The sequence below is a fragment of the Anopheles marshallii genome, chromosome 3 (assembly GCF_943734725.1).
Source record: "Anopheles marshallii chromosome 3, idAnoMarsDA_429_01, whole genome shotgun sequence".
NCBI classification, from domain to species: domain Eukaryota; kingdom Metazoa; phylum Arthropoda; class Insecta; order Diptera; family Culicidae; genus Anopheles; species Anopheles marshallii.
The window spans coordinates 53615834-53638859 of record NC_071327.1 but is presented as its reverse complement, the minus strand read 5'-3'; the positions used below and the strand labels follow the sequence as shown (position 1 = coordinate 53638859).

The 23026-nt window shown below is 41.8% G+C and overlaps 1 protein-coding gene across 1 annotated transcript in view; it reads right to left on the bottom strand.

Moving 5' to 3' along the window:
- The window catches only part of LOC128716242 (fringe glycosyltransferase), a 119236-nt gene that overhangs the window by 61889 nt on the left and 34321 nt on the right, over nt 1-23026 (bottom strand). The window contains exons 3-4 of the mRNA XM_053811162.1: nt 17447-17495; nt 9395-9497 (exon numbers count right to left, since the gene is read on the bottom strand). Of these exons, the coding sequence (XP_053667137.1) occupies nt 9395-9497; nt 17447-17495 (152 nt within the window). The remainder of the gene's footprint in view (nt 1-9394; nt 9498-17446; nt 17496-23026) is intronic.

The window sequence follows — 23026 nt, the reverse complement described above, 5'->3', positions numbered from 1 at the left end:
CGATTGTTGTTACGTGCCACGGATCAAACAGCTTGATCGGTCGTGGAGTGTACCGATACTCGGCAACGGTATGCTGATGCTTTGCGATCATATCGATAAATTCGATATCGATGCCGATGGTGCTGTTTGTTGAGGTGCCTCTGTAGGAAAGGGGCGGATTCTCTAGACATGCCACCTTATACGGACGTCCGGATAAATTCGTCAGACGATCGGGAAACAATGCTTCTAGTCGATCGGTTGCAGACAGCACGACAAATTCCGTAGCCATATCGTTTAAGCGAATGATGACAAGTTCGTCCATCTTCACCAGCACGTAAATGATATCGATTGCACCGAAATGGTGGTACGTTTTGGCCAGCAGATCCAGCTCGGTTGCTTTGACCACGTACGGATCCATTACGACGATAATCTTTTTCTCTTTACCAATCAATCCGAATGTTTGCAGGGTGGTCAGCACATCCGTTTGAATAGTTGGCTCTTCAAAGCGAACTCTAGCAGTGCTGAAAGCATGCAGTAAAAGCGGAGTGTACGAAATTGTGCTGGAATAGAGACTATTTTCATCAATATCGATGTTTAAGAAGGTAACCGTAGACACACGCTGTATAAGATGCGTTGGAATGTAGCTCAGGTTGTGAGCATTGAAGTTCACCAATCCAACGGTGCTGGTGATTAACTTGTTTTGATGTAGCTCAATTATTACTCGTATCAAGAAACTCGCCAACATTGTTGCAACGGAGGAATTGTGTTGAGAAAATGCTTCCATATGGAACATTATTAGTCGTGAATATTCTGTTCTTATTGAGAGATATATACACAAACTGCCACGGAGGGCATGATGGATAGAGTATTTATTCATTAATTGTGTCCATATTTGCCCTGGACAGTATTAATGCAATGTTTAATTAAACTAATTTACTAATGATCATAAGCCCAAACATTAATAAGACGTAATGAAATAATATGTTGCGGTGATGTGCTATTAATGTGGGTACCAACAAAGTGACGTTTTTGTATTAGCTTTTCTTTTTATCAAAAATTAGACTGCAATGATCGTTTGGTAATTTTTAACTTCTTTGAAATAATCTTTTAGCATTATCTAATTGAAACGAGTGAAAAATGATAATGTCTTCAGCAATTAAATAATAACAGTAATAACCATCGACACAATATGGTTGTGGTTCATAATTAAGGTGTTTAAGTATTCCTGTTTCTAAGCTGCTTCTATGCTCTATATTTTTGAAGCAAAACATCTTTCTCATATAGAATTCAGTACGTTGTAAAGTCAACTGATATTTTTTATATTCAAGAAGAACGGCCATTTCGTATTGCTTTATCCGATTAATCTATGCCTTAATGAATACAACTTGTAATTCAACTTTGTAATTAGTCATATATTTTGTTTGCTATAATTAAACACCAAAAGAACTTAATATTATTAATAATTGTCATATTGCTCCGCTTTTGATGCATTACAGTGAATAGTTCTGCACAATTATTCAGACTTTAATGGTCTATTGGTGTGTACGAAGAGAACAAAAATTATTTGCATCTTGTTTACTAGAGTATCATGTTATGCTCATAAATGTTTTATGTTTGATATATTTTATGAACAATCAATTCCAATACAAAAACAACAAACGCAGCCATACATAAATATCCACCAATAATAAAGATAGGCATAAAGTGATCTAGCTTCAATATCAACGTGCTTGTGTCACTATGATCCTCCGAAACTGATGTTTCACTGGCCGCATCATTCCACTTTTGTACTAGATAATTCCAAATGCCTGCCTCGTTCAGATGTGAAACGTACATTTGAAAGCGATGCAATCGAGGGCTTGTTTTTCGGAAGGGACATACCGAGATTAGAGTTCTGATTGGTTCAGCGATAAGATGAAAGTGATGATGGCTCGTCTCCTGTCCAAAACTTTTTGTGGTTTTCCTAATTGTATAGCGAAATCGATCACACAGTTGCACAATAGCGAATTGTGACGGGTTGTATGGTTGAAGTGATGATTTTAAGTCAACGATTCGTGATAAAGTTCGTGTATGTTCATTTAACTGTGCAAGGTGTCTAGAGTTGGGGAAAAGTAATGGAATTTTAGTGCGGTAAAGCTCGGACAGTGTTTTCGGGTAGGCTGGAAGAAGTGAAAACCCGAGGTTAGACGTAAGCATCGCGATGTAATATTCGGAGAGTAAAAATACAAGCATGATTCTAAGTATTTGTAGAGGACCGTTTACTATAGGATACGCGGTTGGATACTTTTTCATCAAGACATTTTGAAGGGTCACCTGGTAGCAAGCGAAAAAGGCTGCTAATCCTGCAACAAGTATCCACAAATCCATCGCAAACGGCCATACGACTTGATCATGCAGGACCCTAATGTAACGCTTGGGAACGGCAATGCACCAACGAAACATGTTTGACAACTGCAGAATTGAGTATTGAGCTGATAGCCTGGTGGTGATGATCCGATAAATCGCAAAGTCGATCGATGTATTATGTCCCGGATTAAACAATGCCACCGCTCTTGGTGTGTAGAAGTATTCAGCAGTGGTAGACTGATGCTTTGCAATAATGTCGATGAATTCAATGGCGCTTCCAACGACCATGTTGTCCTTGTTTTTAAACGTAAGCCCGGGGTTTTCGTAGCATGCAATGTGATAAGGACGGGCGGAAAGATTGGAATTTCGGTCAGGAAACAATACTTCCACTACGTCATAGAACGTGTAATGAATGAATCTTGTACCAGCGGCGTTTAAACCAACGATCGACATGTTTTCATCTGTTATCATCAGGTAAAGAATGTCTAGCACTCCAAACATTTGGTACATATTAGCCATCGCAACGACGTTCTTTGAATTCGCTACCGCTGGTCTTAAAAGAACGATCACTTTCTTTACCTTACCAAACATATTGAAGGTAGCCAATATGTTATCAGCTTCCGACCGCACAGTGGACCCAGCCGCGTCAGCGTTAAAATAGTGTAGCAGGATTGGAATATGGGTATCCTTGGGTGTGCTGTAGCTTCTGTTGAAGTCGATATTTAAGAAACCGACTGTTGATACACGTTTTGCAAGCTGCATCGGTAGGAACTCTAGATCGGGGGTGTTGAAATTGGCTAGCCCAATAGTGGCAGAGGTGGACGTAGTGCAGTGCAACTCGTTGATAACACGAGCCAAAAAACTGAGCAATACTGCCGCTACTGGTGAATGTTCTTGTGGGAACACCTGCAGTCGATCCATTTCAGAACTGATTGGCCGAAGAACTGTTACTGAGTTGGAATGCACTGTACCAGATATATTGATAAGCATTTGTATGTAAAGATCTATCAGTGGAGTTAATGGAACATAAGTATTATGTCAGTAGTGTCATTATCTATAAAATGTGGCCCTATGAATAGCAAAGGCAAGATGAGGTTCTATAACTGCCATTAACTTGTGTTAGTGAATATTTTGCTTATTATTAATTTAATTACTCTTTATCATGGAATTACTTAGAGTGCTCTGTAATGGAACTTGTCGTTTATGTACTGTGCACAATATTGTTATAAAAAATGGATTTACGTTTTACCTGTGATAGTTTTTACGTTATATGTAACAGATGCATGCACTAGATGTTACAAGATAGCATCATTGGCTAAAAGTCTATCATTATAATGCTCCCATTATTATCATGGAGATCTTTGTGAAAGTTCCAAACCCTTTGGAAAACATATGTGATCTGTGATCGACAGTAGAGGTATGTGTTGCAAAACTGTTAGAAAGTAAACAGAAAATGCAAGACTTGTTTTACGTCACATTAAACCCTACTGTAGGCTAGCGTGAGCCCTGCTGTATTGTTTTAAATAGTTAGTATAGAGAGTGCTTATTCAGCAGACTGAGAGAGTTAACAAGCTAAAAAAATTGTTTGAGATTGTCATGTCTTGGGAACAATTAAAATTTGTTCCAACCTACTGGAACGATTGTGTTCACACTGAGTTGATTGTTTCTTTGGGCAAGCTAAAAGTTTTTTTTTAACTCCATCCTCTAAACAATCAATCGAGCACAAGTTTCGGGATGGTCTGTAATTTGTCGGTACGTGCCTACGATTGTGCTAATCAAATTAGACGCACAATGACTGACCGCTTTTAGTTTGCCCCGGTTTATCTTCGCCCAATGGGCAACCATCGTAAGTAATCGACAGTTTACACCATGCTCACAGGCGAAGCGATGGCACGATCAATTGACGTTGAAGATCGGCGGCAATGAAAAGACTTTCCCAGATTAAACCAAGCCGCCATCTGCGCTAACAATGGTTAGTTTTTCTTCCTGTCTTGCTTTCTGGTTGGCAGTTTTCAGGGCGTTGGGGGTGTAGCAGATAGGCAAAAAGAAAGACATAGAAAAATGAACTGTAACCGTGCAACGAGTCGTATGATTATCTTAATTAATCGCCTAACTAGCGTGAGTCCAACACGAAATCAGGTCCCAATTTAGGAGAATGAAATTTTGAATTGTCGAGGAAGTACCACCAAAAACAACCGTTCATGCCAGACCCGAAAGAGTCGCCCGAGTTCGGGGTGATAGTGGGACCTCTAGTGGAAATGATTGAGAAACTTCCACTGGGTTATCTGCGAGGTTTTGCTGACTCACGGCAAAGGCAGGCGGCAAGGGCTGTATGAACCGTAAGAGGCCGGCCCGTGATCGCGTGTGAGACGAGTTATTCTTTTGCCCGCCCTGAATGGCGATGTTTTTCTGGCACTCATTGTGTTGGGTGTCTACCGGTGGTTCTTTTGGAGATTTCTATCACGTGTCATGCAACCCCATAGCGTAGGGCTGATCCGGTACTGTTGGCAATGTGTGTAAGGACAATGCGAGCCAAAGGTGTTTCGTGGTGTGTTCTGAACGATGGTGTTGTACACGTTCGAAAAGGGAATGTAATGCTGGTTAATGAAGTGGAGGGCCAATTAGTGAAGTGTCTACTGTTGAAGAGGACAACTTGGGGCTCATATAATGTGGTGGAACCTTCAAAGTTCGCGTCAGCTTCGATTATAAACGTATTTTTAGGGAAATCAGTTTACATGATTTTATTCCTTTTATGTAAGATATATTTGAAGAACACAGAGGTAGCAGCCACGTTGAATTTAGTTCAAACCCTGGAGATAGTTTATGACTATATGAAATAGAGCTTAATATACGACAGCTTATGCTAAGCTATACAAGGTACGAAACCATGAAATGAACTGGTAAATTCTAGTAAAGCGTACACGTAACAAGTTTGCGCGTGTAAATACCGAACACAGTACACCTTGATCGGCAACCAAGGCGGTGGCCAATTTATGCACTCGTAAACAACTAACTCCATCTCTGCATCGAGCCCGCTTATACTTTCACAGACAAGCAGCCGAAGAGATTCCGGTACGCAGAGAACCTTTCAAAGTGGACCTAATTGAATCCTTCCCATGTCGTCATTGCAACCGTATGATTATGACTGAAGTAAACCATCGTTTTACGACGACCGCACTTCGCCCACCGAGACGATCGAGCAGCAAAACCCAGCTGTACTGCGCGTATAATTATTAATCGCACGGGGTCGGTTTTCGATTGCAGCAGTAAATAGATGGTCTCGCGGAACCGGTGTTGTGTACGCTGGTTCTTTGCTACGATTGCATTCGACCAGCTCCATATTAAATGGCAGAGATTGCTGGGAGGTTCTAGTTACGGACACGGAGATTAATGAATGTATGATTATTGGCCGCGTCTTAAGCCGCCTTTATGTGTCTCAGCAACGGCGCACACGATTGTCTAGCACGGTAGTGCATGCGAGGCAAATCGAATCGTTTATTATGCGTCCATTCCGTGGTAGGGACGTTCGATTTAGCGTTCCTAACGTGTGTCACCGGTAGCAACTGGAGAAGTGGATTGAAATTGAACCATTTGTTTGCTGAAAAGATATTGTGCCGGGTTTCAGAAATAAGGTTTTTAGATATGTTTTGCCTACATCAAGTTGTAACAGCTCAAGGCTTTTGCTATGGTTATTTTACGGTTTTAACAGATTTGATTATACTTGGATGTTCAGAGGAAGTAATACAATTTAAGAAATAATACGACTCTGCTTAAACTAGCTGGAGATATTTATGAGGATTCATCTCCTAATGTTTAAGGATTGTCGCTTACGTTTGAACTACAAGAACGACTTGAATGAATGAGTCTGTTCGATCCCCTGACCCCATCTTAAAAGCAAAGCAATTTGTAATGCCAACAATTTCACTGTGCACAATCAAAACATCTTAAAGAAGCCTCTCTCGCGTAGAGACTCTCCATCCGATTTGGTTCCAACATTTCATCAAGCCTTTGTGGCCAGATCCAAATTTGATCAAACCGCAACAAACTAACGTCCACCAAACCGCTGTCCGTCCGGTTCCAAATTCGTGACCTATGCTATCAAAACCGAACAGTGCACCGCTATCAAAAGCGTGCTTTAGAAGTCATGACTTTCTAAACTGTGGCATGATCACCTGGCAAGATCGTATGTTTACGAACCGAATGCGTCTGTTTTGTCCTGGACTGCTTATTCACGCCGGTACGAATGATTAGGCTTGCCGTTTCTGAAGCTTGACCCACAATGTACCACCGAAATCGGTTTGTACGATGTGCTCCCAAATGTGCTGGGCGCCTTTCAATCACATCTACACAGTGTGTTGCTGAAAGTTGATTTCACAACACACTGCGCACGCTTTTGTATAAAAATCGGGTTTGCTGCTAGCATTTCCATACGGCTCGAAACGGTTTGCTTATCATTGATGGAAAATCATAAAAGCTCCACCTCATTCGCAGACCTTCAACCAGTGTTCGAGAGCAACGTGCAAGTGGAAGTAAGACCTAAGTCCATGTTCAGCATGTTTGGCAGCGCAGCGATCGATTGATCGATAAGCGCAGCACATAGTAGATTGGTTTGTGGGCAATGATTTTCGGCGTTCGTGTTACGAGCGATGTGTGTATAGTTTTTTTTAACATCAGCAACCATTATGGTAACGCGGTGTTCATTCAAACACGGAGTTATTTGATTCCTTGTGATGATGTGTATCTTGTGATTTGTGGTTCATTTGATCTTTCGGGCGACTGTTGCCTCCCGTTCGCAATTGTAGCTCCAATTGTGTTACTGGACATTGAAAGGTAGAAAACTTTTTTATGTGAAAAGCAAAATCGATTTGTATGTTACGATAAACATACACCTTCTAATCAATTGTCAACACTTATGCAGTATCTTTTGTGCAAAAATGACGGAGATGATATCATTTCAATATGGCACATGTTGTATGTTAGTTTTATGCTTTATAATTAAACAGTTTCAAGAGACTGACAATTAATCACAAATGCAACCAAGATAAGACAATGTTCGAAGCCCTAAAGTAGTCCCTACTTCAAACTCGTGCAGATTGATACTAAGGACATAAGCAGTTATGTACGATTTTGAGACATTATCGTCTTCGAGACGTCTTCGTTCTTTCTTCCCATGAAAATTGAGATAGAGGCTGAGATGTTGTAGAAGTGTATCCTATCCCACGAGTAGCGTGAAGCTGGGTAGATTATTCTATGCAATTCCGATATTTATCCATTGGTATTTAGTAGTGTTTATGTTCTGGAACGCAGAACCTTGATCTCATATATTGAGGACCAGTTGCTCTTACCAAATCCGAATTGATAGTTTACACAGGAGCAGCGAATTAAATTATCTATTCATCTATTAATAGACCACCGACTATACCACAAAGGAGTTAGAGAAGGTGTAGGATGGCATGAAATGAGAAGGATGTGAGAGATTTTACATGAACCTAATTTTAAGGTTAGACGAATTGCATTTTATAAATATCTCAAAGATTCTTCCGAATCGAGACCGAAATAATACCGAAAAAGAAAAAGTTCCCAGAAGCCTGATAGATAGTCGTTGTCTGTGAATAACATGGGCCGAATTGAGTTGGAATTTATTTTTATTAAAAAATCACAGTGCTAAATTCCAACGTTCTCCAAATTGAGAAACTTGCAAAGAGTTGTTTTCCATTAACTAAATTGCTAAATAAATGCGTCCTGTAAATATAAAGCATAAAAATCAGTGCTTTATTTTTACCCGTTTCTGCTGGCTTTATCAGAATTCAGCTTTGATGGACTCATATTTCTTCCAAAAGTTTGATCGATAAGCAACATAAAAACTGCATCTCAGCAAATTAATGCACCATTGTCGCTACAGGAAATCGAAACCATTCGATAAGATCCGTTTGCGCGTGCAGCGTACGCAACTAGTGCTTTTTACGAGGTGTTATTTCACCGCACATAATCTGCAGCTTACGGGCATGGTCCCATTTCAACAGGCCCATTCACTTCCCCATGGGGAGCACAATCGGGCGCATGTCAGAAACGGCAGCACAAATGACAAGAAATACTGCAACGCTCATAAATTAACACCTGCACGCTGTGTGACCGTTTGTATTGGGAGCGAATCTGCAGAACGAGGCGATCCTGCCCAGTTCCGATCAAAAACGTGGAACAAAGTAGCAGATCGGACGGGGTTCGTTCATCGATCCTAACCGGGGACCGAGAGTTGCATATTTTGTGCGCCCCAGTTGTAGGGGTGCATCGTCCCTCGAGTCGAAACGAAGGTGGTTTTAATTAAAGCCAAATGTTGAGCTAATAAAATATTTTAACAAACTACCCCACCGGTCTTTCTGGTTGTTTGGCAGTGAGAAGCCATGGGGATGGGTGCTCTTGAAACGAATCCGAGTGTTGCATGCAAACTCGTAGCTACCAACCCGATCGTTTCCGTTCGCGACATATCGCGCGATCACACTCGCGAGAGGGTAAAAGAAACCATTAATATGTGTACATTTATATTAAAAGTTTTCTTCGCCACACATTCACCCATCCGAGTGGAAGGACACTTTCCTTGTGTGGGGAAATAAATTCGTTGGCGGTTGAATATATCGCCATCGTTTTGCCGATTTCCTGTGGATAATTAATACACCGCATCTGCGGCGTTCTGACCGTCTGGTGCTGGTTGGCGATCGTAAAGTGGTAGTAGATGGTAATTAGAATTTATCGTACCGGAGTGGCCCACTCGGCAAAAGTGTTTCGCAAGGTGAAAGGTGGTTGCAAAGATGGTAGATAGGTAGTATTTTTTTTTGCATCTCGCTGGACATTTTAATGCCCGATGGTAACCGATAATGGTATTGTTTTAATTGAAGTTCCGAAACACACATGTCCCTTCTGTTCTTCGGGACATTCTTCGACTACAAAGATTGTTTTTCTCCGATCTTATCACAGTCTTTGCTGGATGAAATTGAAAAAAAAGCGAGGAGACCTAAAATGAACTCGTTGAAAATGTTTATCACGAGGAAGTTTTGACATCAACTATACTCACTTTTTCGCACTGTCGAGGAAAAACTCAAACTCCTTGCCCATCTTGCAGCAGAGCGCTTTCCGAAAGTGGCCCTGGGAGCAGTTCGTGTTGACCATGTGGTTGTCTGCGTGGGGAAGAAAGAAACAAAATGGAAAAAAAAACATTTATTAACACAAACGGCACAAAATTACGGGATCGTCATTTGCCTAAACCGGGCGCTTGCACCAGTAGCACCGGCAAAGGTTCAATCGTTTTAATTTTAATTACTGTCAAACTCGTTTTCCTGGTCAAATTAAATTAAGAATCTCATTCGTTGAAGAGTGAAAAAAACAAACGGAAAATCATAAAATACAATGTTTTTTCACCAAGAAATGAAACAAATTTTGCTAATTTTAATTTTTCCTACCAAAACGAGTCCCCAAATGGGAGACAAAAATCATTAAACAAATGGAAATTTGTGGTCTGTGGTCGACAGGAGGACCATTTTTTTGGTGTGGTGGTTGAATCTTCAACCTACTTTTTCTTTCCAATATGATGCTGCTACCTTGTAATCCTTATCTAATCGAGTTTTGATTTTAATTCTCCGGCCGGGAAGCTTTTATCTTAGACGTTGCCCATATCGTCTGGAGATCTGCCTTAAGTCGATCGGTTCGGTTTCATTGTGACAGGTTTCGCTGTTATCGTGTTGTTTCCCGGCCGTAGGTGAGGACGACATCGCCGAATCGCGCAAGAATCATGCAGTCATAAACTAATAGTGACATTAATGACAGCGAGGATGAGATCTTTGCGTGCGTTTGCATTTCAAATGTCTGTGTCTGTTGCCGATCTGCGAGTTCGCTCTGTCCACTTCTAATCTGATGCTCAGTGACATTCGTGGACCATGTTTGTAATATTTGCCAAGAATGAGAGTGGCAGGGGATCAAGGTGGATGATAATAAACGTTAATTTTGCTTGCGGATCGTTGGTGGTGCCAGAACCGGGAGGAAGTCTATCGTTCTTCCAACTTGATGTGGTTAGAACTGACATGTGGTTCAGCGTCAGCGTCCCAACCTACGCACCAAACATCAACGATAAGCTAGCGCTCAAAAACGAGAATAATATGTTGTTGAGTCTTCCTTTTTTTTAGGGAAAAACTTCTTGGTTAGGAATTTTAAGAGACACTGTAGACGTGAGGTTTGTTCCTCATATTTGTATGTTCCACTAAAGTCATTAGAAAACGATCCTCAAAGATGCTGGACGCCGCTTTGAGCTCAGTTCGGGAAGTATCGTTTGAGTTGTCTATTGCTAGGTGTAAATGTGCGAATCTTCCAACCGCGATGAGGTTGTTAATCGAAAACTGCACATAAGAATGTGTAACATGTCATCGAAAGGCGATTTAAATATTTCAGCCGTTTATCTTGATAAGACATAATCGGGTCCCGTGTATGGTTTTGAGGTCATTTCTTCTCTCACACAACTCTCATGCATATTAAACCATGAAAAGAAATGAGTTTTGTAGACAACAAAGGCAATGCGGTGTAGCATCCTTGACGAAATGAAACAAACTCAAACCAGCCCATTTCTCGTAGCGTTTGGTAGGTTATGATGTTATTTAATAAAAGAATCCAATTCCAACAGCATCACACCCGCAACGAGTCGGGATTTTTTTTGAAGAAGATGTTTTTCTTCGTGATGGTCACAATTTATTGACGTGCGTTCGTTTGTCTGTTTCCCATTCGGTTCGATGAAAAAAGTATCAAACCACCAACCAAGCCCAACCGCTCTAAGTCTAAGTCGTCAACAAACTCATCACTTTGGAGCTTCTTTTTCTGTTGCGTGAGGCATCTGGAAGCGAATAATGTGTTGATTTGGGAAATACACACACACACACGCACACTCGGTCCGAAACTCTGGATGGAAACTGGAACCATCTGAATGATGCGATCGGCTCGTACGATCGTGACGATCGTAAACATAAAAATCTCACCGAGCCCATACACGCTTTAATTAATGGCACATTTTAGTTCGATATTAACATGGCTCAAAGAAATAGGTGGGTGCGTTGGAATCTTCCCAAGTTGGCCGTACTGAACGATGTCGTAGCGACGAACCTCCGGAACATAACTCTATTCGTATTTGAGGGTTTTTTATTTGTTGGAATGGTGATTATATATTTATTTTTTCGATTGAAAAAGGCTGAATGGTGAAGATGTTCGTTTACCGGAACGGCCATTTTGGGGATGTTTCTTTTTCCATGTTGGAATTTTAAATGGGAAACTGAGGCATGTGCAGCGTTCGATACAGAAATAAAAGCCGGAGAAGGTGTCAAAATATGTCTCGTTTCAAATAATATTTCAGAGTGTATGGCGATGGGTCGTATATTAGCTTCATTAGCGTTTAGAAGGTCGCTATTGTCTCAATTTCAGTTAGACATAGATATCAAAATAGATCGATGACAACGGAGAGATAAACACGTTTGTATCTGTGCACAGTGTTTGCTGCGATTGATGCCAGTGTCTTATTTGTTAGTTAAATCGTTCATTTTGCTAAAGAGGAAACTATTCATTGATGACAAGATTAGGTATTTATTTCGTTTAATTGCAACTCTAAAAGTTCCAATATGTATAAGCCTGATAATTAATACAGGTGGTTAAAAAATTATTAAATAACAGTTCGTAGGTCAGCAGATGCATCTCTTCATCCATTAGTTAACGTTTTATGATTGCAAATTAAATTATTGTCAGCTTAATCCGGATCTTGCTCTCGCCAGATCTTGATGCTTTCACCCGAGACGTGACTTTCACATTAGGCGAATTAAGCTTTTAAGCAATTGACAGATAGACGATTAATTTGCTATCGAAGATTTAAAACACCCACCGACAACACAGCGAACGCGGCATGATAGTAACGGGGTTTGTGCTCAAAATTTTAACATGATTTTTATAGCACTCGCTTCAGTGTTACACCGCTGCATGAGATGCTGGAAACCATATGCTGGAGCTACATTTCACCCATGCACGCTCGTATTACACCCTATCAACACCTCATACGAGCGGACGATTATTAAAGTATCATAAATTCCGGCCAACACGGGGACAGAGTTTTGAAGTTCTAGCTCATAACTATGCTTTACGTTTTATTGTTCAGGCCCCATTGTCACGTGGTTACGAACCAAACCACGCACCTCAACCGGAATAGGTCCCAAAAGCGCGTCCGCGTCTTTTGCATACGATAGATCTTCCCCGTTGCCACTAAATGTCAACCGAAGACTTCGGTACGGAATGTGATTAGCATAAATGGTCATCATAAAATAGTTATCTCTTCTTTACGAAGCGTTGCTGTTGTTCTTGGAGGGTCGCGCAACACGATCCGCCCCCGAAACCACCGACCAACGCGTTCGTGTCACGATCGATTAATACTCGTAAAACTAGCCGGCTAGAAACGGAAGATTCGTTGTTTGGGATGTCTTTAAAAGAAACCAACCGGGAAAAAAGAGTCCCTCGCATGAGGCATTTTGGCAGATTTTGCATAATGATACAAGGTTTTAAACTTCCCGGCTGATCGAACACTTCGGCCTGATGTGGTGGGTTTGCTCAACCACTTTCACGTCTCCTCTAAAAGGTATCCATAAATTCGTTAAAGGTGTCATCTCGATGTCCTTCGGCGCTAGGAGTTGCTGCGAACAATTAACAAATATCCGTTCAGCATGTGCGGTTCAAAACGGTTTGCTCCGTGGATCCGATTCCGAAGAGAAAAGCATGCGATTTCCATAAAAACCATTACGCTTTAGGTTTGGAGTGAGTTAAAGATAAGCAATGAAGTGGATACGGGATGATCTAGCCGGAATGGGTTGTGTTATCGATGAGTTATTCTTCATTTTAGATAGTGTATTCGTGCATACGTTGAAGGAGATGCTGTTAAGCTGGGAATGTCGGGATGGATTACGGACCATGGTTCATTACCAGATGACTCAGTGCCGATATCTCTCGGGGGCAAATACCAAAACAAAACAAAAAAAAAAAACACACTTCTGTGTGGTCAAATCAAGTTCGCATTGTGATTGGGCTCCCTTTTTAAAGCTAATTTATAGACCCAACAATATTGTCCGCACGCACAATGGCGATCGCAAGTGCGAGTAAAAAGATGATCGTAAAGATTTATAGCATCTTCCCAGCGAGATCGTTCATTACACGTTTACGATGGTGCAAATAATAAATTATTCCTGTACCTTGGTGTTTTTTTTTTCTTTCGTGAAAACTTTTTGTGATATTTTAGTATCCACAGCAATCAACGTGTCCAATGTTTTGTTCCGCAGTGTAGGCACAATCATTGCGCTACCTGTGACGGTCGTTCTGCTCTGATTAGCGATATGCCTTCATTTGGGTTCAACTGAAGTAAATTCCTGCGGGTGCATGTTGATTGAATTTTATGATCCTGTCTCTTTACTCTCTTCACCCACAGCGTATCACAAGATGCCATCCGGAGAGTGCCTTCCCTTGCGGCAACTATTGGGGAAGTTCTTAACGAACGGTTTGCCTATTGTTTACCACATTGCCGCCCTCGTTTTACTTCGCGCGGTACAATGCCAGACAGTAAGATTATTACTGGTGGTGGCGTTTGATTTACGACAGGTAGCAGGTTCCATTCCGATGAGACAGGGCTAAAAATCATAATCAATTTAGTGCTCTCATTAAAAAGCGGGAGGAAAAGACATAAAACGACTTGGACAAGGAAGATCAAGCCAGAGAGAGAAAAAAAACACAAACCGGACAGCGTCATTGGGTGTCGTATATTTGTTTCCGTGTGTCTTTTTTCTTCTTGCTCTGAAGTAAAATTAAAAGACCTCCACACAATTGCACCCCTTCAAATGGTATCGTCTGGATTGTGAGCCTTCTTCGTACATACCCTTGAAGCGGGAAAAATCTTCTCAATCACCTCCAAAATTCGCTTCCCTTCGGGATGTGCTCGCGGTAGCACCGGTCCACCGGTAACAGGTAGCAGGGAAATTATTCGGAACATTTTGATTAGCTTATTCTCTGCCGTTTTCCGGTTTTCGTACGCTGCACAACGGGCCGCTCCAACCAGTGGTCCCTGTTGCTTACGCGGTGGTCAACCGCGTGTCGTAAAGAGATATCATTTTATTTTCATTTGACCGTTTGGCAAACGGACGATTCTCAAACGCGGCATAAGATGATGGTGCTCAGTTTGGTTTCGTTGTTTTTGTTTGGGAATTTTGGTGGACTTCACCTTCGATTGCATCCTGTAAGGGGGAACCGAACGCACGGCAAACTATCGTGCAATTTGTGCTGCCAATGTACAATAAAATCATCGCTTTTGGATGTAGTGGAATGGTAAGAAGGGAAAAAGGATCATGTGGAAGAAGAGGGAAAGGACAAACATGTTTGGTTTTTTTTGTATCAAAGTCTTTTTCTTCATGAAATGCCTGGAGGATTTCCGTTCGGGCGGTGTCGTGTATAAGTTTGATGACAATAATTTTGTTTGTGCAATGATTACCGAGCCGCTTGATCTTTATCGAGCGAGATCAAACTTTTGCGGGGCGGAGAAGAACCAGTGTGTAGAAATGTTGCACGAAACATTACCAAAAAGAAACAAGAGTCACAAGAATAATTGCGATTTATTATTCCACCATTGCATTAGAATTCTTCCAAATAGACCTTGATAAATTGTCTTATTTCCCAACGTTTTTCACTGATTAGCCTACACACAAGAGCAGACAACAAAAAACATAAAGAGAGAAGGCTCCAAAAATTCAAAACCCCATCCGAGAATGTCTCTTCATTAGCGAAATCCAAGAATACTTCCTTCCGAAACATACGTTCGGGTCAGTTCGGAAAGCACGGTACCACGGTGGTTGTGGAAGTGTGGGAGAGCTGTTGCTGCTGTGAGGCTGCCGTTATAAAATTGTCTAAATTGTTGTTGACAGCGACCACGGCCACGAAGGAATGGGCACCAAGAGAAGGCAATCGGGCCGAACGATTTGGCAGCGAAGGAGAAAAAAAACTCCGAAACGTGCCCAAACGGAAGGTCGATCATCAATCATTACATGCTGACGATGGTTCCCGGCCGGATTGGCATGGTTGTGACTATGAATTTGACCTATGGGAAACATTTTAGATGGAACGTAATCAAATCATACCGTTTGATTTGGCTGGTTGGACGGAATTATGGGGAATCTAAGGGAATAGCAACACTGAGCGTAAGGGATGTTTCCAGCTGAAAGCAATCAACGTACATTTGCTCTGATCAGAGTGAACACCAGCTCGGAGCTTTTTTTTTTTGCAGGAAGTAACAACTTCACATTACTCCACATTGTTCACCTTCCCAGTGGTGTTTCACTTTCAGCGTAGCGCGAGCTTTGTTTTCCCGTGTGTAAGGTTCCGATATCCTCCATACCCTTATTTTTCGGGGGATATTTTTCGGACTCGCCAGACAAAAACTGTTCGTCCGAAATGTTTCGGTCTCGCGTGGAATTTCACATCATTAGGAGGTATGCCGATCAGAATGTCCCTAACAAGCTGACATTTATTTATGCGCTTGTGTTTTCAGCGCTCAGTCTCCCCGATCCCGTTGAGTCAGCGCGAGCGATCAGTGATCTTGAGGTTTTTTTTTTCTGAAAGGTTTTCTGGATCAGATTTTATGATTCGGTTAGATTTATACTTTTACTCTCAGTATTTACATCGTTGTGCTTCTAACAAGGTTTTCCAATATTGAGCATAAGACGCTCAGCAGGCAACTGGTAATCTTTGGTTAATGGAAACGGACTTTGTAACATACTCTAACGGTGACCACCAAAAACAAGGCCTTTGACCTCACAAAAGACACATCCAACCCTCCATACGTCAATGATGGTTGGGATCCGATTTGTGTGTGTCCACGGCTATTTCGGTTCCCTCCAAAGACTTTGGGCAACACAGGTTTGTGTGTGTGTGTCTGTTTTATCCGATCGCATCATTCAATTTAATGAGTTCAAGAGAAAATCAAATTATCGAAGTCTCTTCGTTTACGATACGAAAGCCTAGGACGGTGGTTTAAGGGCAAATCGGATGTCCCCGGCTTTTCAGGCCTGGTTCAAACCCGGGCCATTAATCAGCCATTTTGTGTCGTCGTGTTTTTTTGTCTCATGACACTCGTACCTCGTGTGTCGCGTCATGGTTGCGCGTTTGATTTGGTAAGTCTATAAAAATGGGCTTCGTAATAGATGAAATCCGAAGTTGGGGAAGTTGGGAAATTAAAACAGTCATCTCGTGGACACATAAGCGAGCTGCTTTGCTTGTGTGATCAGCAGAGGGTTTTGAAGCTGCAAAGCTAAAAACAAAACAAAAAAGAACAAACATCCGAAACTGTTGTGTATTGAGTCGTAAAGTTTGGTGAAAAAAAGGGAAAAAGGGAGAAAAAATAGATAATCGGACGTAAATGCCGGTGAGTTAACAAATTTTATTGGTTTTTAATAAACGACATCTTGAATGTTTGCGCATCAAAGACGAAAGAGACAAACAAAAAAATACTTAAACTGACTTGTTGAGATGCTGAGAAGAGAACTATGATTCTAGGTGCTGGGAGGTATAGCAAATTCTAGAATTTACTTCGAAAATGATCATCTTCCATTTCGTAGTTTTAGAAAACTTTTTGACGATACTAATCTCACTCCGCTTAGCTGAAGGCTTTATGGATCTTACCTCAATTCCTATTTGTTTAATGACTTCAACCGGACCCAAACCGACGAACCTTTTATCAGTTGCTCACGTAGCAGATGCGTTTGGAAATACGCTTTCAAACGTTTGATTCGATCAAGCGTACGATTGATTTTGGTCGTAAAAGTGCCATAAAACTTAAGATCGTCTTCATAGCGCTGGGAATGTGTGGCGTGCCCTTTCTCTATTGTGGAGCTTCTGTGTGTTGCGTTTTATTATTTGTAAACCCTTACGGATAGCCATTCATTTGAGTTAAGCTCAGAGGTATCACTCTGTAGAAACTGTAAAAGCATTCCCAAGAGATTTTTGAAAATAGCTCTTTGCTGCTAGATACTGTTGAATGTTTTCTAATAACAATAACTTAATATCTGACAATACTTACTGGTCAATTTCTGGTAGTGAGGATCGTTGGTGTCCGTGAAAAACCACGTCTGAAATGAAAATAAAATAAATTAATACAATCATAAATTAAAAAAAATAATACAAGGAAATACATAATCTTTGTGTTAGTAATTAGGAAGAAAACAAGCAATTTGGAATAATTCAAAAATGTATATAAAAATGATTAGGAATCAATCAGTTCCATATAAATTGATACAAAACACAGATCTGTAAGTACTGGTTTATTAGTCGACCTTCCGTAAGCAATACTCTTAATAATCGATTGATGATCGATTACGTCCGTAAACTTCACCGTCAACGCTTCGATCGACCGATCGGCAAGTCAATAAAAGATAATCAGCTTAATTATTCTAATTAAAATATCCAACCCCGTTACCCACGGCACGGAAAGACGAAGAAAAACAGACACTTTTACCATTAATGGCGGCCGGTTTTTCAAAACGAGACATCGGTTTTCCCCAAGGGCCCGTTTGATTTTTCCCCCCATCCCGAGGTACGATTTTTCTTGAACATTTGCCACCTAGCGCTCTTGACCAGGAGATGCAATCGATCGGTCGGTTTCGTGTTTTGAGGCTGTAGGTAAAGGTCCGTCACCCGGGGATAAGGGGGAGGGAGCATGCGGGAAGGTTTTCGCTAACGATGGAAGACTTTTGATGAAGGAATTGTATCATCATCGTTCGACTTTGATGGACGCACCAGGGATGGAGAATCAAACACAAAACCGCTAAACGGTTGATCGATTCCGAATCGCGATTTCTTCAGGTTTCGTTCGGTGATTCGCGATTCAAGTCACTATCGATTGTCGCCCGAGATCTTGATCTTTCTTTCAGCACCGCCGTTCGTCAACCTGCCCGACACACAAGATGGCAACCACGATCGGGCGATCGGCCGCGTTCGGGAAGCAAGCTGTCAGGGACAGAAAAAGTGGCCACTTCCAAATATGTCCACTAAAATAAAAGCACTCATGAGCTCGCCCCGATGGCTGTGATTTCTTGAATGTTCGAGGGGCCTGTGCTGTGGGAAAATGTGACCTGCCGATCGCCGGTTATAGAGGTTCGTTCGACCAAACCGGAAATCAATCGTTTGGTACAATTCTGTCAGTCAAACGTTTCGGAAACGGGGTACAGGCTGGCCGCGCGTGTTTATGCATGAGGGTTGCCCTTTTTTGCTTATCGTATTTTAATCATCTCATCACCGGCACTCGCACACGCAAACCGCTGGTCCAGCGTGTACCTGTAGGGACCATCTTCCCGATGCCGGCAAATGAGCCAAGCAATTGCATTTTGATTGCATTCCTGGCGTTTCCTGCAGGGGCTGGATGGATTGGAAGTTTTCGCTGTCGATTGATCGTCGATGGTTGACATCGCAATCAGCATACAGACAATTAAGAAATGAATGTGACGCAATTAAGGACCGCCATATTAGGGACGGCTGTGTTCGTTTGCCGGCGGGTGCCGATCGTGCGCAAGGGAATAATGTCAGAATGTGCAAGAATTATGACATTTACGGTGTTACAGCTATCAAACGTGTTACTTTCTCTTTAGCTTTAGCTGCAACACCAAGAATAACGTGTAGGTTGAGGTTCTAATTAGGATTTGGATGACCTCGCACACAATTCACGATCCAATTATCTGCACTGAATAGAGACACTCATAATGGCCTCTTTTGTGGCCGAAAAATAAGCGAGTGACTTCGCATCTTCGAGTGGAATACGAAAAAAAGGATTGAAAAAACCATACGAGTTCGAGTTCCTGATGATATCGGTTTGCAATTTCGATACCGATACACCTACTCAGTGTGAGCCGCCCGGGGAAACAGCATTCATCAATGGGAAGGAAAATAAATTGCCCATTGATTGTGACCGGGGAATCGTCGTAGCAACAGGAAGACAACCTTTGCGAAATGCGATCGTCATCGCCGACCCGCTATCAGTTGATTAACATCTAATTAGACCAGACACGAACAAATGATGCCGATGTTTCTTTCCGGCGGCTGGCCCTGTTGGCTTTCGAGAGCGCACAAGGAAGACGATATCGTCCGGGTGTTTGTTTCGTGTTGGTTTTTTTTTTACAGATCACCAGGACACCAAGCACGAAGTCGTTGATGTGATTAATCGCTCGCATTGGGTGTGTATCGGTGTAAGCGAACCGAGAGGAAGATCTTCTTTGCACCGGAACACCGCCAATGTGTGTGCAAACCGATCGTTCGCGAAGTGTGGCCATGCTGAAGAGTGGGCTCCCTCGATAGGTGATAAGATGGCGATCGATTATGTCAAAGCCGCGGCAAACGTTACGAGCTAAACCTAGCAAAACGCGCTGTGCAACGTAAAGCGTGTTGCGTTGAAACATTGCCAACGTTGCGGTTGTTCTGCATTGGTGAAAGAGACACTTCGTTTCGCTATTCAAATATCAATTTAATTTACTGACTCATTGTTCATTGATGCATAAATCAGTTTTCACGATCGTTGCGCTCTGCTCGCTCCCTTTATCTGTTACCCCGTTTTATGTTTGGCAGTGCGTTGCGTTTTTTTTTTATGAAAGCTTTTGCTACCAAAAGCGAACAAATAAATTCACGATCGGTGGTTACAAGTTGTTGGTGGGTCTTTGCGGTTTTTGGTCCTTTTTGTTCACTGATTTCTTCGGAGATGCAACTGACCGTCTTTACTTGTGTTACACAAGATCCACATTAACATTTGTTTAAATATTTTTTTTAGTTCTTGGAGAGCTCCTTTAACTACTTTTAAGTTAAACTTAATAGCTTTTTCCTGTGTGCGAATATAGAATAGGACAGGAAAATTGGCCTTACCATTTACCATCTGTTGCCAATTACCATCTGGCGACATAAGGTGAAGTTACCAAACGGTACCGTTCACAAACGTCTGCAGTTCCACAGTTGTGTGGCTTCTGCTTATAAAAACGACAAGAAATCGAAAGTATTCAAAGAGGATACGAACAGTTCCTTCGCCTCTTGTGAGTCTGGTGAAGTAAAGTGAAATCAACCAGTACGAAATAGGGAACCGGACAATTTACACAAACGAACACACAAAACAAATTCTTTAGCGCTTGAATTTCTAACCGAACATACTGCTGCAGGTAGGTTAAAACTCGCCCCAGAAAAGGAAGGAATAATCTTGATAAAACCAAAACCAACTGTCTGACACTTTGGGTTTCGTTTTGGTAGTGCTACGGCCCCCCCCCCCCCGTTCTCCACCGGGGTGTAATGGGTGTAATGCGATTTATTTCCACCGCGCACCGCACAGGCGGCTCAAAAATTAAGATTTATTTGCTCATTGAAATTTCACATTATTTGTATATAATTCATGTTTTGCTTATGTTCTACACGTTCGTTCCGATCGGGCAGTTCGAATTGAATGCTTGGGGTTGCCTTTCGTTTGCATTCCTTTTTAGACCGCTTGAAGGATTCACTTTTCAATAGGAACTCACGTTCCGAAGCTGCGTTGGTGAAGTAACAACAGAGGAAGAAACCCCAGAGGGTTTTCTGCGATCGTAGGGAATCGAGTGCAACTTCATCACGACTTGATGTCGCTTGCCGGTAGCCGGAAGGTGGGCTCGCGGTTGGAAGATGATGCACACACGTTGTGAGTGGCAAACGGGTGGCGAAACAAATGTAGCGAGCTGAGATTGTGCCCGGAAGTGCTAGTGGTCGTGTTGTAACGAACCGTACGTCAGCAAAGCACTTCTTAGAACTTCTTGGAAACGATGAAGTTATAAAGTTTTTGAATTAATTAATATTTTGATAATCTTCTATTTTTTAAAATTTCTTTATTATATGAATATAAACTATTTTAATATATATAAGTTATAACTTCATGTGAAACAAAACTTCCTCCGCAGCAACCAAAACTTCATAACGGTCGTTTCTTCGGCGTACTTGGAAACGGAGTATGTTTCTTCTTTTCCGCTGATATGGCTCGATTTTCATTCTCGTTGACGAACGTGGCACAAAATGACAACATTCTGCGCAAACTTCACCGAAATCCCCGTGAACCCGTGAGCACATCCGAAGTGGTGTAGAATTTCGTCCACTCCGTACCCTGTAGCGCTTGTTTATGGTGGGCTGGTGGCTATTTTGCTGCTTTTCACTTTGCTGTTCGTTTTGTGACAGTTTTGCGGAATGAGTTCCATGCACGGCGAAACCAGTGCTTCGAAACACTTGCGCAAGCACGTTCCAAGGTTTTTTTTATTTAGTGCGAAAGGGCGCAAAGAACTGGAGCTTCAAATTTCACCTTCAAATCGTAAACAGTTTTTCTCTTCGTAAGTCAGTTTTTTGTCCTACTGGTAGTTGAATGGTTTAAGGGTAAATTTAAAATTGTGCTGATGGTTAAGAAAATATAGTTTCCACAACACACGTTCTCCAAAACAGGTTAAGCAAAGTTGAGCCGGGCGAGTTCTGGATGGTCGAAAAGGAAAACAACTTTAATTCATCGAATCCTGCTTCGGTAGAGCGTGTTTGTTTTATAAAATATTTTTTTACGCTTTTCAAGCTGTAAATCAATCATATTTATCCAAATGTTAAATACAGTTTTTAGTACAATTATTTTTTTTTACATGATCATGCTTCGTACACATGCCAGTTAACCTTTTGAAAATAAAAGAGTTGATGCGATAAAACAAACATGTGCGATGAGTCGCGGTAAGATAAACGCACATTGTGCCACCACGCCGTCTATAAATAGCAGCGTTCCCAAAAAGCAGTTACGCAGATGCTGATACGATCAGCACCAAAACCGGCCGGCCGGGAAAGTTATGTGCTGTGATCTTTCTTTTCCGGGTGTCATCCATCGTTACGGGCGCTAAGACATCCGACAGCGTATACCACACGGCTAGAAAAGACACATATCCGACCTATTTCCGATCGGGATGATGACTTAATCCTTCTCTCCCTTCCCGATCGTATCTGTTGTCTGTTGGGCGCGGTTTGCCTTTTGTGTTGGTGATCTCTGCTGACAAATTGACTTCTAGGGAACAGTTCACTTATCCCAAAAATGTGACCATTCACACATGTGTTCTTCACAAGGAAGGAAGGGCGAAAAAAAACACCACTCACTAGTTTCACATGTTTTTTTCCCGTGATCGTGTGAGCAAATGGGTGAAAAGGGGTGTTTACATGCGGGCTCACACACAAGTGGTTGTATGCCTTTATTACCCCAAATGCTTGGTGTAACACAACCGACAACAAGTAGTTAAGCAGCTACATTAACGGGCCCCGAATTGCCCCGAGAGGAATCCTTTCAAACAAAACATTACATGCGTGAAGAAGCGGAAGATGACACTGTTCCGAGCAGGAACCACCATGTGTGAATGTCATTGACTTTTCCATTTTCCCAGCGGGATCAGTTGATGGAAAATGCACCTTGCGGTTGTTGTTAGGCGAGAGGCGAGAAAATGATTCGTTTGCAAGTGGATGCATCCAGAAGGGACGTACAACAAGTGGCTCAAATGACGCGAGAAACGCCTTGGTGTTCTGTTTACAGGCCTTTGATGTTGTTGAAATGTATAGAAGCAATGAATTTCTTTTGCTAACATTTTGAAGAGCATTG